The 15388-nt window shown below is 41.5% G+C and overlaps 1 protein-coding gene across 1 annotated transcript in view; it reads left to right on the top strand.

The window, feature by feature from the left end:
• Window positions 1-15388, top strand: part of LOC143286307 (uncharacterized) — a 35347-nt gene that overhangs the window by 8958 nt on the left and 11001 nt on the right. Inside the window, exon 2 of the mRNA XM_076593845.1 lies at window positions 4798-4958. Coding sequence (XP_076449960.1) covers window positions 4798-4958 — 161 coding nt within the window. The remainder of the gene's footprint in view (window positions 1-4797; window positions 4959-15388) is intronic.

Raw genomic sequence — 15388 nt, 5'->3', positions numbered from 1 at the left:
TAAGAGCTGAGTGCAGGGTTTTGGCGAAGCAATAAATTTTAAGGCCAGATTAGTAAGAGCTGAGTGCAGGGTTTTGGCGAAGCAATAAATTTTAAGGCCAGATTAGTAAGAGCTGAGTGCAGGGTTTTGGCGAAGAAATTGGTTTTATTTGTATTTGTATTTCTTTTTATCACAACAGATTTCTCTGTGTGAAATTCAGGCTGCTCTCCCCAGGGAGAGCGCGTTGCTACACTACAACGCCACCCATTTTTATTGTATTTTTTCCAGCATGCAGTTTTATTTGTTTTTCCTATCAAAGTGGATTTTTCTACAGAATTTTGCCAGGAACAACCCTTTTGTTGCAGTGGGTTCTTTTACGTGTGCAAAGTGCATGCTGCACACAGGACCTCGGTTTATCGTCTCATCTGAATGACTAGCGTCCAGACCACCACTCAAGGTCAAGTGGAAGGGGAGAAAATATCGGCGGCTGAGCCGTGATTCGAACCAGTGTGCTCAAATTCTCTCGCTTCCTAGGCGGACGCATTACCTCTAGGCCATCACTCCAGACCACTCAGAGCTGAATGCAGGGTTTGGGTGAAGCAATAAGTTTTAAGGTCAGATTTAAAAGAGCTAAGTGTAGAGTTTTGGCAAAGCAATAGGCTTTAAGGCCAGACTAGTAAGAGATTAATGCAGGGTTTTGGTGAAGCAATAGGCTTTAAGGCCAGACTAGTAAGAGATTAATGCAGGGTTTTGGTGAAGCAAGAGGCTTTAAGGCCAGACTAGTATGAGATTAATGCAGGGTTTTGGTGAAGCAATAGGTTTTAAGGCCAGACTAGTAAGAGATTAATGCAGGGTTTTGGTGAAGCAATAGGCTTTAAGGCCAGACTAGTATGAGATTAATGCAGGGTTTTGGTGAAGCAAGAGGTTTTAAGGCCAGACTAGTAAGAGATTAATGCAGGGTTTTGGTGAAGCAAGAGGTTTTAAGGCCAGACTAATAAAAGCTGAGTGCAGCATTTTGGTGAAGCTAAAGAGGAAGATCCTTTTCAACAGAGGGTCCAGAGACAGGGAAAGAGGGAATGGATCTGAAGCTGATATTTGACAGCAACGAGATGGGGTGAAGGCAATCACATTGATAGGAAGGGGTGAATTTGTTTCCACATTTATGACAGAGAGTGCAAATCTTGTACTTAATTGTGTGTGAGGCAGGGGAGGTAGCCGATGGAGAGACTGCAAGAGGAGAGTGATGTGCTCAGAACTTTTCTTTCTGAGTTGAACAGCAGATTTTTTTTCTTCTGCTCTGTAGAGAATGAGTGGATGAAACAGGTGAATCAGACAAGAGAGAGAGAATAACACGAGTCGAGGCGAGAGAGGCTGAGAGAAGCGTCAAGTTTAGATTCATAATGCTTTCAGTTTATTTTCTGAACCAGCGCTGCTGATGGCCGAGTCCAGTGTGAATGCTAGCTGTGTCTTCTCAGTGCTGCTGCTGTGGCCGTAACGCCAGAGGCCAGTGTGTGGCACTTTGCTATTGATCTCATGTCACTGCACTGCATTGCCAAATTGGGCTGCTAGCATTTCTGCTGGGATGTGCACACACAGAGAAAGAGATATGGAGAGGAGGAAGGAACAGAGAGTAAGAATGAGACTGTGAAAGAGAGTCAGTGAAGATATATATATATATATATATATATATATATATATATATATATATATATATATAGTGAATGAATGAATGAACAAATTTTATTGAATAAGGGAAGTGTAATAAGGAAAATTTTCTTCTTTTTTTTCTTTTATATCCGGCCCTTAGGATAAAGAAAAAAAATGACAAAAAGAAATAAATCCACATAACAATAACATGCAAATACTAACACATAGAGTGCACCTACATACTTTTTTGTTTTTGTTTTTGGTTTTTTTGTGCATGTGCATGAACATATACACATAATTAATAGTTGAACACATGATGTGTGCATACATGCATGCATAGTTATACACATGAATACATGAATATAAATACATACATACTGGTGCATGGAGAGAGAGTGGGGGAGCCAGGGGAGTGAGGCAAACAGTGCAACAGCCTCAAACTATCTGAGTATCTCCCGTGTTTGAACGACCCCAAGGATCATTAATGGTGATTCAATATTGATCTCCCTAGTTTGAAATTACCCTCTTTTTGCTGGTTTAATCAAACTATTGAAAAAAGGAAGAGGATAGTTTTGGACTCTCCTTTTTAAAGCCCCACCCTACCCACCATCCCCCTACTTTTCATTACAAATTAACAGAAGAAAGCTTGAAGGGTGAGGGGGGTGGGGGGGGGGGTAGTCCTACTTTAAGAGACTGTATTGATTCAAACTAGGTCAAATTTGCACCCAGAGGTAATTTCAAACTAGGCTAGACTAACCCCCATATATTCATAACAAGGTGAGAGGGGTAAAATCCAGATAGGGGGGATGGGAGGGGGGTAAGATCTGACCAGTTGAAGTTGACCCCAGGGTAAAAACGAACAGTGGTACAAATGGGCTGCTACAGCAGTGGTCTGTGCTTGGAGGGTTCCAGCTGCCTTGTTGTTTAAAGCTCCCTGTGGGAAAGGTAGGGAGGTCAGGGTGGCCATGTGATTACCCTGTGAGTTGTTGTCAGGGCTTTCCTAGTGCTTCTACTCTGGTGCCGGAATTACCTGCAGTGAAGTGAAGGCACAGGATCGTTTTGCTCCCAAAAAGAGAGTATGGCTGCCTGCATGACTTGGGTAAATACGGTCGTGCACATAACCACTCTTACATAAGTGTGTATACAAGTGAACGTGAGAAAAACAACTGTTCTTGAACCAAACCACCACAGCTGACCAACATCAACAATAGCAAAAACAACAGTAATTGTTTGATACTATTAATAGTAACAGTAATGGCAAAATCAAAAAAAGGCCACTTGAAAAAGACAAGTTTGGGGATGATGGGGAGTAGGGGGGTTTGGGGTGTCTTTGCTGTCCCATAGAAGAGACACGTGAATAAGTCCACATGAATAACTTGCATAAAATTTAGCATAAAATGATGCAATACACTGCAGTGCAGCACAATATTATACAATCCGACATAATTGAATCATGACCTTACTCTTTCATCACTGTTTTTATACACATACAATGATAGATATAGACCAGACAACAAAGTAATGGAAGGCGTTACAAATGCAGTTAACAACTTAACAACCCTTCCGTTATTTGAAAATAACTTTGCAAAGATGCATTATCAGAGCACCATTAAAAAAGAAAGATAAATGATGAAGGGAATTAACGTAAAGTTGGAGGACAATATAAGGGATTCAAAGACTGCATTCAGGGTACAATTAAATTATCTGTGAGTGGGAGAGCCATCTGTATGCCTGATATATGACTTCAGTTTCATTCCCTGTTGCATATTGTAGCCTTCACTTGGTTCTCCAAAGAGATGCTGTCCACCACTGGCAGACCAAATACATGCATAATGAAATAGGTTATGATAGTCGTATCTCATTATGACCACCAGAACAGCAGAGGAGGCAACTGCCATCCCGAGATAGAATTTGATGATAGTGGAGAGTGTCTTCCCCAGGTTACATTCCCACTCTATTGGTTCAGAGGGCTTTAGGACAGTCGGTGTTGGGGATGGTCCCCAAAAGGCCAGCTAGCCCCCAAAGCTGTTGCACAAAGAGGCTTGCCTCCTAGTTTGAGAGTCTTAGTCCTAATCACGAAAGACTAATCAGAAAATGATTTCCCATAGCAGTGGAGAAACCATTGATCATTCAGCCCTGACTTTGCTGTTGGCCCACCTATAAGTCTGTGTCAATCTGTGATATAGGTGGAGTGTTGAGACTTATGAAAGAAGGAAAATGACTGAGTGTTGAGCCTTATGAAAGAAGGAAAATGACTGAGTGTTGAGCCTTATGAAAGAAGGAAAATGACTGAGTGTTGAGCCTTATGAAAGAAGGAAAATGACTGAGTGTTGAGCCTTATGAAAGAAGGAAAATGACTGAGTGTTGAGCTTTATGAAAGAAGGAAAATGACTGTGTTGAGCCTTATGAAAGAAGGAAAATGACTGAGTGTTGAGCTTTATGAAAGAAGGAAAATGACTGAGTGTTGAGCCTTATGAAAGAAGGAAAATGACTGAGTGTTGAGCTTTATGAAAGAAGGAAAATGACTGAGTGTTGAGCCTTATGAAAGAAGGAAAATGACTGAGTGTTGAGCTTTATGAAAGAAGGAAAATGACTGAGTGTTGAGCCTTATGAAAGAAGGAAAATGACTGAGTGTTGAGCCTTATGAAAGAAGGAAAATGACTGAGTGTTGAGCCTTATGAAAGAAGGAAAATGACTGAGTGTTGAGCTTTATGAAAGAAGGAAAATGACTGAGTGTTGAGCCTTATGAAAGAAGGAAAATGACTGAGTGTTGAGCTTTATGAAAGAAGGAAAATGACTGAGTGTTGAGCCTTATGAAAGAAAGACAATGACTGAGTGTTGAGCTTTATGAAAGAAGGAAAATGACTGAGTGTTGAGCCTTATGAAAGAAGGAAAATGACTGAGTGTTGAGCTTTATGAAAGAAGGAAAATGACTAAGTGTTGAGCTTTATGAAAGAAGGAAAATGACCGAGTGTTGAGCTTTATGAAAGAAGGACAATGACTGAGTGTTGAGCCTTATGAAAGAAGGAAAATGACTGAGTGTTGAGCTTTATGAAAGAAGGAAAATGACTGAGTGTTGAGCCTTATGAAAAAAGGACAATGACTGAGTGTTGAGCCTTATGAAAGAAGGAATATGACGGAGTGCCATACAGTGTGTGTCATGTGATGCAGGGGGACCCGGATCACGGAAGGGTCGACTGGTGAGTGAGTTGGTGGAGACGTACGGCTTCACCTTCATCAATGTGGAGAAGCTGCTGCTCAACCACCTGCTGAAGAAGGTGCCAGAGAACGACCGTGTGGGCGCCTCCTTTGACCCCCAGGATGTCATCAAGGTCAGTGTCTGTGTCACAGAGAAGTGTGTGTGTGTGTGTGTGTGTGTGTGTGTGTTCCCAGATTCAAACACTCCACAGTCGGCCGCCACTCTTTCTGTGTCTCTGGACATTGCAGTTGGAATGGTCTACCTCTTTTGCTTTATCAACCCGCAGCACTCAGCTCTTTCAGGCCAGCCTTTAAATCCTGCCTCTTTCCAGAGTTGCCCCTCCCTACCCTCTCTGTTTTTTGTTTTTTTTGTTGTTGTTTTTTTGTTGTTGTTGTTTGTCTGTTTTTCAGTGGCATGAGTTTGAAGTGCTATCACTAATTTTTGTGCACTTTTCAATGATGTAATGGGTTTTGCTAAACAAGTATAATTCAGTCCAAAGAGTAAGTAGTCCAGATACGGAGTGATGATGAACATCCTGATCTGTAAGCCATGTCTTAGTGCAGTGAGGTAACAGCCCATCACTGATGAGCACGCTGGTCGACAACAAGCAAGGGGTTAACCACCAGGTATTCTGTCATTCTATGCTGTGCGATTGTTGTTGTTGTTTTGTTTTTGTTTGTTCCTGTAGATTCAGTTCTGCATTAGGAAGTGAGTGTCTGTGGCTTTGAGTTCCATTTACAGACCTGGATTCTCACTCTCCCCCTTCACTAGGCCTTAAGTGGTGGCCTGGGTACTGGTCTTTCAGATGAGACAGAAACTGAGCTCCTGTGTGCAACATGCACTTAGTGCATGTAAAAGAACCCATGGCAACAAAAGGGTTGTCCCTGGCAAAAATATGTAGAATAATCTGTTTTGATGATAAAACACCCACAGAGTATGGCTGACTACATGGCTGGGTAAAAACGGTCATACACGTAAAAGCCCACTCGTGTACATACGAGTGAACGTTGGAGTTTCAGCCCACGAACAAAGGAGAAGAAGAAGATTTAACAAATATACTTGCACAATAGTTGCAGACAGAAAAAGAAAAAGAAAAAAAAAGTGTGGCTCTGCAATGTGGCAACACATTCTTTCCAAGGAAAGCAGTCTGAATTTCACACAGAGAAATTTGATTTGATAAAAAGTGATACAATGCAATGCAATACAATACAATACAGTGCAAGACTGTGACAAAAAGGAATACAAAACAACCCAACATGGTGCAGTGCATTACCATACAGTTCAATACAGTGCAAGACTGTGACAAAAAGGAATACAAAACAACCCAACATGGTGCAGTGCATTACCATACAGTTCAATACAGTGCAAGACTGTGACAAAAAGGAATACAAAACAACCCAACATGGTGCAGTGCATTACCATACAGTTCAATACAGTGCAAGACTGTGACAAAAAGGAATACAAAACAACCCAACATGGTGCAGTGCATTACCATACAGTACAATACAGTGCAAGACTGTGACAAAAAAGGAATACAAAACAACCCAACATGGTGCAGTGCATTACCATACAGTACAATACAGTGCAAGACTGTGACAAAAAGGAATACAGAACAACCCAACATGGTGCAGTGCATTACCATACAGTTCAATACAGTGCAAGACTGTGACAAAAAAGGAATACAAAACAACCCAACATGGTGCAGTGCATTACCATACAGTTCAATACAGTGCAAGACTGTGACAAAAAGGAATACAAAACAACCCAACATGGTGCAGTGCATTACCATACAGTTCAATACAGTGCAAGACTGTGACAAAAAAGGAATACAAAACAACCCAACATGGTGCAGTGCATTACCATACAGTTCAATACAGTGCAAGACTGTGACAAAAAAGGAATACAAAACAACCCAACATGGTGCAGTGCATTACCATACAGTTCAATACAGTGCAAGACTGTGACAAAAAAGGAATACAAAACAACCCAACATGGTGCAGTGCATTACCATACAGTACAATACAGTGCAAGACTGTGACAAAAAGGAATACAAAACAACCCAACATGGTGCAGTGCATTACCATACAGTACAATACAGTGCAAGACTGTGACAAAAAAGGAATACAAAACAACCCAACATGGTGCAGTGCATTACCATACAGTTCAATACAGTGCAAGACTGTGACAAAAAAGGAATACAAAACAACCCAACATGGTGCAGTGCATTACCATACAGTACAGAACAGTACAGTATAATACAATACAATACAATGCAATGCAATACAATACAATACAATGTTTGTTTGCACCCATTGATTTAGTTCTGTTCTTGATTACATGAAATCCTTATGGCTTCATCTTCATGGCTCAGGCTGTCTGTCTCCATTCTGAAGAATTCTGTCTTTTTGTCTCTATTCTTGGCTCTAAGCCAGAACTGGTTATATGTATTTATGCCCCTTGGGACATGTGGAAAACAAAACCCAAAAAGAGGCACAGAAAAAAATGGGGAAACAAACTTCTTCTTTTTTTTTTTTCAGCCAATGAATAAGGCATGTGAAACACAAGCGTGCACAATCGCACCTGCACACACACACACACACACACATACACACACACACACACACAAATATATATACTGGCAGTCAGTCTCTTGCCCCCTAGGACATGCAGAAAACAAAACCCAAAAAGAGACACAGAAAAAATGGGAAAACAAACTTCTTTTTTTTCCAGTCAATGAAGAAAGCAAGTGAAGCGCAAGCACAAGCACGCACACACGTGCGCGCACACACGCACACACATGCACACACACAAATATATATATATACTGGCAGTCAGGTTGGAAATTGACAAAGGGCAGCTCATTACAAAGCCGGTGTTGAAACTGCCCCACAGCAGCAGCAGATGGTGCACTGAAAGAGAGGCATCGATAATTATCTGTGAACTGTTAGCACAGCACAGGGATTTTCTCCCATTTCCTACAAACCTTTCCCGAGGGAGGAAGGAAGGGAGGGATTCTGGAGAGTGTGTGTGTGTGCGTGTGTGTGTGTGTGTGTGTGTGTGCATTTGCATGCTTGTGTGAGAATGCTAGCATGTGTGTGCTGAACGTGGCCTTTTTTTCTTTTTTTTTCTTTTTTTTTTTTTTGTATTTGAACCATTTGTCTTCTGGGCATCTTTTCTGTGTTATATTTTGATGCATTTACTTTATTGTTCATTTTGTTTACGTGGTGTTGCTGTTGGTGTGTTGCTCAGGTTCTTTCTCTTTCTTCTCTCACATTCACACTAACAGATGCAGGAAGGCATATTCATCTCTTTCTGTCTCTTTACTGCCCGGAAGCCTGGCCATTTCTCCTCTTACAGTCGTACTGCATTCTCAACATCAGTTTCCAAATACTCAGGTTACAAGACATCTAATCACAAGTGAAGCATGCACGTGTAATTCTCCTTCCACATGACACACCTTCCTGGTCATGCATTATATTATTTATATTTCATTTTATGTTAATGTTTTATTCAAACTTGGGGTAGGCTCGCAAGGCGTGACCAGCATGTTGGGCTTAGGCATATGCTTCTTTTTTTCGGCTTTTTTTTTTCAGAGCAGATGTGGTGTAGCATACGCACACACATCAGTACACACTCTTTGACACATCCTTGAATCTAAAACTGAATCTTTTTTTTTTCATCTGTTTATGGACTGCAATTTCTGTGTCCACGTATATCTGTGAGTGGGCTTTACGTGTATGGCTGTTTTCACACTGACATTCAGGCAGCCATACTCTGTTTTCAGGGACATGCATGCTGCATGCTGGGTATTTTCATGTTTCCACAACACACAAAACACTGATTTGGATTACTGGGATCTTTTATTAAATGTTTCTGCTTGATGCATCGCATGTATATATATGTATATGCAAACGAAAAATTCAGGCACTAGGTAGGTCTGTACATATGTTGACTTAGAGTTCGCAGAAAAAAATCTCTACCCTTAACCCATGCAGCAGATGCACGACTTCAGATTCAAACCCAGGGCCCTAGGATTGTAGGTCCAGTGCTCTAACCTAACTGGGCAATCAGATAGTAGTGAGATGTTTTGGTTCCTTGAAGACAGAATGTTGTCTTTGTCCCTGTGTGTGTGTGTGGAGAGAGGGCTGTATTGATCTGTCTCAGTGTCTTCCCATTGGAGTGTGTGTGTGTGTTTGTCTTCTTTCTGTTTCTCTGGCTGACTGCAGCCTGTCTGTTTCCGGTTCTCCGTCTGTGCTGTCTCTTTCTATTTGTCTGCCTCTCTCTCTCTCTCTCTCTCTCTCTCTCTCTCTCTCTCTCTCTCTCTCTCTCTCAGTCTGTCTTTGTTTCCGGTTCTCCGTCTGTGCTGTCTCTTTCTATCTGTCTGCCTCTCTCTCTCTCTCTCACACACACACACACACACACACACACACACACACACGCACACTTTCGTTCTCTCTCTTCCACCCTCTCTCTCCCACTCTCTCTCTCTTCTTCTCTCTCTCACATTCTCACACCCCCTCCCCCCCTTCCCCTCTCTCTCCCTCCCTCTCTACCTCTCTCTGTGTGGGTCCTAGCTCACTCTCGATCTCTTTTTCTCACTCTCTGACTCTGTCTAAGTCTGTCTGTGTGTATGTTCTCCATTTCTCTCTTTGTCAGTCTGTCTGTGTGTATGTTCTCCATTTCTCTCTTTGTCAGTCTGTCTGTCTGTTCTCCATTTCTCTCTTTGTCAGTCTGTCTGTCTGTTCTCCATTTCTCTCTTTGTCTTTGTTTCCTCTTCCTTCTCTCTGTGTTTTTCTCTGTGTGTTGTTGGCTGTCTGTATGTCTCTTCTGTCTCCCTCTGTCGCACATGTCTTTCCCTCTCTCATTCTCTCTCATTCTTTCTCTCTCTTCCTCTCTGTGTCTTTTGCTCTGTCTCTGTCTCTTCCTCTCTCTCTCTCTCTCCCTGTCTCTCTCTTCTCTCTCTTCCTGTCTATCTTCCTCTCTCTTGCTTCCTCTCTCTCTCTTCTCTCTCTGTGTCTTCCTGTCTTCCTTTCTTTCTCTCCCCCCTCCCCTCCCCCCCCCCTCACTTTCTCTTCACCACCCCTCTCTCTGTCTTCCTCTATCTCTTCCTCTCACATTTTCTCTCTCTGTCTCTCCCTCTCTTTCTCAGTGTCCTCCCACCTCTCTCTGTCTGTCTCAGTCCCGACAGGCTGCGTTGCTCTGGAAGGGGCATTGCGACAGTGTCACACATGAGTGCCAGGCATTTTCTGTCACTCTCCTCCTGAGTCTTCCAGTCATTGTTGTGGGGTGAGGGGGGTGGGGGTGGGGGGATGAATTGAGTGCCACTGCTAGACATCATGTTTGCTTTCAGGTACTGTTGAGAAAGCTGTAGCTGTTGGGTTGGGTTTTTTTTGTTTTTGTTTTTTTTAGAATTTAAGATGATAACAAAAATTGACTATTGAAGGAAATATGACAGAACAGAAATATGACAGTCGAGCGAAAATTAATATCAACTAAAATTAGATCATGCACTTCATTAAGTGAGAGAGGGATGGAGACAGTTGGGAGGGATGGGAGAGAGGGACACCTCCTCACACACACACACACACACACACACACACACACACACACACACACACACACACACACACACACAAGTTTCAAGTTTCAAGTTTTAATTATCCTTTCACTCATACTGGAGTATGGAGGATTACTGCAAAATAATCTTTTCATGCCCAGAACAAACATTTCCAAATACACAACAATGTCACATAAAAGTTGAGAAAATACAAATGACGAAATGTCTTTTAACTCCAAAAGTATAGCTAGGCAACATTTGCAAATCTAATCATCTTACTTACAGCTAAAATGACTTTTTTGCCTCGTTTGAGCATATTACAAAAATTAAAAACCGATTTTGGAGACATATTTTTTAGGAACATATCTATTCCGTAACTGATCATAATTGGGACATTCCTTTATAAAATGAAACTCATCACCAATCACAGACATGTTACAAACCTTACAAATCCGTAACTCTCGTGGTATGCCTTTGTGTCTCCCTGTTTCTATTTCCAGCTTATGATTACTACTGCGAAATCTGAAGAAGCTGATAACATAATTATCAGGCATTTGACTTATATATTTTTCTCCACCAAATCCACTTTTGAAATTTCGATAAAACAAACATTTACTACTCACCTCTAGAGCATGTCTCCATAGATTTTGAAAACTATCTCTCAAAGCAATGTTGACATTCTTGCAGGAAGATTCCCTCTCCAAGAATAATTGAGCATCCCAAACACAGTCATACCCTGCTTCTGTTAAAATTTGTCTGATACAACTCATCCATTTTGAAGAATAAATACCATTTCGATATAAGTCAAGTAATATCAAATATATTTTCCCAGAATATTTTTCTGTGTTTGATATCACTAAGCTGGTCCAAAATCAAACTAATCTCATTTTCACTAACACACTAATTGGATAAATACCAGTTTCTCCATAAACAATTTGGGTCATAGTATTTCTGTTCATTTTGAACAAGCGTTTCAAAATTTTCAATTCTAATTTTTCAAGTATATCTACAGTTTCATAACCCCATATTTCTGCACCATACAACAAAATAGGAACAATCATAGACTGGTACATGTCCAGAATGATATGTAAAGGTAAATCTTGATTTCTGGCTGACTGAAGTGACGATAACATAGCTTTTTGGCCCTGTTCATAAATCATTTTTTTAGCATTGTAAAAAGTTCCGTTTCTACTAAATTTGATGCCAAGATATTTAAAAGAATTGACAACATCCAAACATGCATCACCAAACTGAAAAAAACAGGCTTTAGCTTGTTTGTAGAATTAAATATCATCACTTTAGGTTTCTTTACATTGACCACTAGTTTCCATTTTAAACAATATTTGTGAAAAACATTGAGGGACTGTTGTAATCCTTCTTTCATCTCTGAAAGTAAAATTGTGTCATCTGCATACAACAGTACAAATAATTGCATGTAATTATCTAACTCTGAAATGTTAACATTCAATAAAAGATCAACAGATGGACTCTTATGCTCAGTCAAATACAACTCTAAATCATTGAGATACAGAGAAAAAAGCACACACACACACACACACACACACACACACACACACACACACACACACACACACACACACACACACACACACTTGCTCACACTCACACTCACACAAGAGAGTGAGTGGGAGAATGAGCAACACATGTACACAGAATTCACTGCACAGATAGCCTCTTTTGACAAATGTGGCTTAACATACAGTGCTGGACAGTGGGGTGAAACTGGTAACAAATATTTGGACCTATCATTCAGATTTAGTACCTGCTGTTTGATATAAATGTGAAATATAGATATATTTGAAGTACAGGACATAGGTACCATGCAGATAAATGTATTTGCTTTGTTATACATGTGTGTAACTTCCAAATAAATGGGGCACTCATTATGTTTTACAACCTGGATGAACTGTGTAAATTTTTCACAGGAATGTGTGAATACATATGTATGTGTTGCACATGTTTGCACACACATTCAGTTTTATGAATTTAGTGCACAGTAGTAATTTCTTCTTCTTCGTCTTCATCATCTTCTTTTTTCTTCCCTAAAATCTGCACCATTTCAGTGGCATTACTTCCATGCCGCACATTCAGAGTCCTTCATACACAGACACACTTGGGTTTGTGTGCCACAGTCTCAGCACAGGCAGTCCACAGGGAATCTTCTTATTGATGGAATATTTTTACTGGTATCGATTTCTGTTCCTGGTGCTTTTCAAATAGGAAGAACAGAACTGCAATCAAGCCAATGCATACGCTATTGATTCTGAAGGAATGGACTGTAGCACAGTGCAAGAGGTTGCCTGCACTTTAGTGAATCCACTGTTGGCATGATGTGTTTGAGTGTGTGTGGGTGTAAGGGTGTGCACGTGTGTGTGGGTGTGTGTAATTGTGATGAATGTGCGTGCGTTTATAATAAAATTTCCTTTCTTCATGTTTTATCACACACGGAACAAAACAAAAAAATCATTTCTATGACTTCAGCATCCTCTTACAGTGCAGGTAAAGAAGAGTCAAACTACAAAATGCTTTCAAACCAGTGTCTTGAATTTCTGTCATCAGATGCAAGAAAAATGTGTCAACCCTTCTATGACATATTTCCTTTAAACATGGCATCCCTCTTGCAGGACTAATGCAATGCAACCTTCTCTGCGGCAGTGTTTGTCCTGTTGGCTCAAAGCACAGCGTTTTCTTGTGGCATTGGCAGTCTGTTGGTGGGAGTTCTGTTCTACTGGAAGAATCAGAAAGCAAAAGCCTGTTGCTCCAGGCATTGTTACAGTGTTTGGAAACATATGAACTGAAAATAGAAGCCAGCATCCTTGGCCTCTGACAAGGGAGCACAAGTGGAGGAGGAGGGAGGGAGGGTCAGGGAGGGAGCGGAGGGTCAGGGAGGGAGGGGAGGGTCAGGGAGGGAGTTAAGGGTCATGGAGAGAGGGAGGGAGGGAGGGAGCGGAGGGTATCGAATAAGTGAACAAAAGAAAAACCCAATCAATAAAAAGACAGAAAGAAAAGAAGAACAAATAAACCAGCCACTTATTTAAACATAAAGCAGTTTTTCTTTGGAATCACACCTCTCAGACTTGTTGCATAGAAGACTGTGCTCCATTAAAAAAAACCAAAATAAATTAAAAAAAAAAAAAAAAAACTGCAGTGATTCTGAACTGCTTTGAGAAAGTGGGTGAATGACCTGCTTGAATAGGTTGAAGGATGTTGGCCAAGATGTACATGAAAAATAAGAAAGAAAAAGAAGAAGAAAAAAAGGAAAAATGTGTGCCTCTGGAGAACGTTATGAAAGTTTGAAAGGTTAAAAGCTTTCCCATCTTTCATCTCCTTTGTTATTTGTGTGAAAGTTTGTGTGTTTGTTTGTTTTTCTTTTAATTTGTTTGCATCAGAGTTGCTGTCTGCAAGTGGAGGAGAAAGAACAAAAAAAAATATTCACCTATTTTTATTTTATTTTTGTATTATCCAATTTTTTTCTATTCATATCTTTTACAGCACATGATATAGCATGACAAAACTGAAGACGGACCAGCCGCCGTGGCGAAGTGGTTAGCGTCGCGGACTGACGGCTGGGAGGACGCGGGTTCGAATCCCAGCGGAGGTGGGTTTTTCGGCCCGTGGCCAGCTCCTACCCAGAGTTGAGTGTGCTGTGGGCTTAAATGGGGAGACTGGGACCACACAGTCGAGTGTCATCCACTTCAAGGATGCGTCTTTGGGTGTGTTGCTCTAATTACCTGACCAACACTGCAAGTGTCTGTATCTCTCGGGCCTGGTTAACGCCAGGATATCATTATGACAGGAAGCGTAGAGTACAGCCTTGTCACGCAGTCCCAAACCAAAATGGACCTCCATAGCAACATCGTCATCATCATCATCCTCCTCCTCCTCCTTCATCGTCATCAATATAAAAAAAACAAAATAGTCTCAAAGTCTGTGGCCTTTCATGCCCTGCTCTCATGGTGACCTCAGTTTCGATACCCCTCCACTTCTGTGCTTGGGGTGAGTCATGTCAATGTCGTCAGTGTCGGCGGATTCATGGGGGGCTGTTGTTTGAGGGACGTGGTGGCGGTCTCCACTCTGGGAGGGACGCTCACTCAGTCTGGCTCCGCGACTAAGCCATTATTGTCGTTAGTAGGGGGCTTAGTAGGTGGTGTCCTAAGTACGTAAAATCAGAACAGGCACCACTGAACACCACCGAAGTGACTCAGCAGCAGTGCAGGGTCTCCTCTGGTGTGTGGCCTCCTGGCGACCTAACATCGATGGTTCCCTGTGGACTGCCGACGCTGGAACTGCGACGGATGAACCCGTGTATGGGGGAATCTAAATGAGCGGCGTGGGAGTAATGCCACTGAAACGGTGCAGATGATGGGGCAGCAAAAAAAACAAAAACAAAAAAAAACAAAAAAAATGAAGACGGTGGAGGGTGGGGGGAGGCACTCAAAGGAAGAAGAAAAGAGAGGGAACGTCAAAAACAAAAACAAAATCAAAACCCATATAAGGAAATAAAGAAATAAAGACAAACATGAGCAGAGCAACATTATTTCATGATACTAACTTCATAACTGCATACTTTATTATTCCTCTCTTTCTCTCTTTCCTTTGCTGTTTTGAAAATGAGGTGAAGTGAGTCATGCTGGAATCGATAGATTTTTTTTCAGGGAATGCTAGAGAGAGGGAGAAGATGGATGAGATGACACTTCTATGTTGACCTCTTAATTGCTGCTGGCAAGTATGTTGGTCAGTGTGCGGCTGTCACTTTACTGAGAAAGCCTGAGCTTACGTCGCCATGTGTCGTAGAGTGCGTGCACAGCCAGTTTGGATTAGATCACGCCCCTTCGAAAGGCCACTGTGGCGCCGTCTTCGGTGATCTCCTGTTCTGGTAATGGTTTACAGTTGGCCAGGTTTTCTCTTGGGAGTTTTCCTTCTCTTGGAAGGACTGCCTGCTGAGGCTATAGGACTCCATCTGCCCGGGTTTGAAATCAGAGTTG

The sequence above is a fragment of the Babylonia areolata genome, chromosome 10 (assembly GCF_041734735.1).
Source record: "Babylonia areolata isolate BAREFJ2019XMU chromosome 10, ASM4173473v1, whole genome shotgun sequence".
Lineage (NCBI taxonomy): Eukaryota > Metazoa > Mollusca > Gastropoda > Neogastropoda > Buccinidae > Babylonia > Babylonia areolata.
This window is presented reverse-complemented; position numbering and strand designations above follow the sequence as displayed.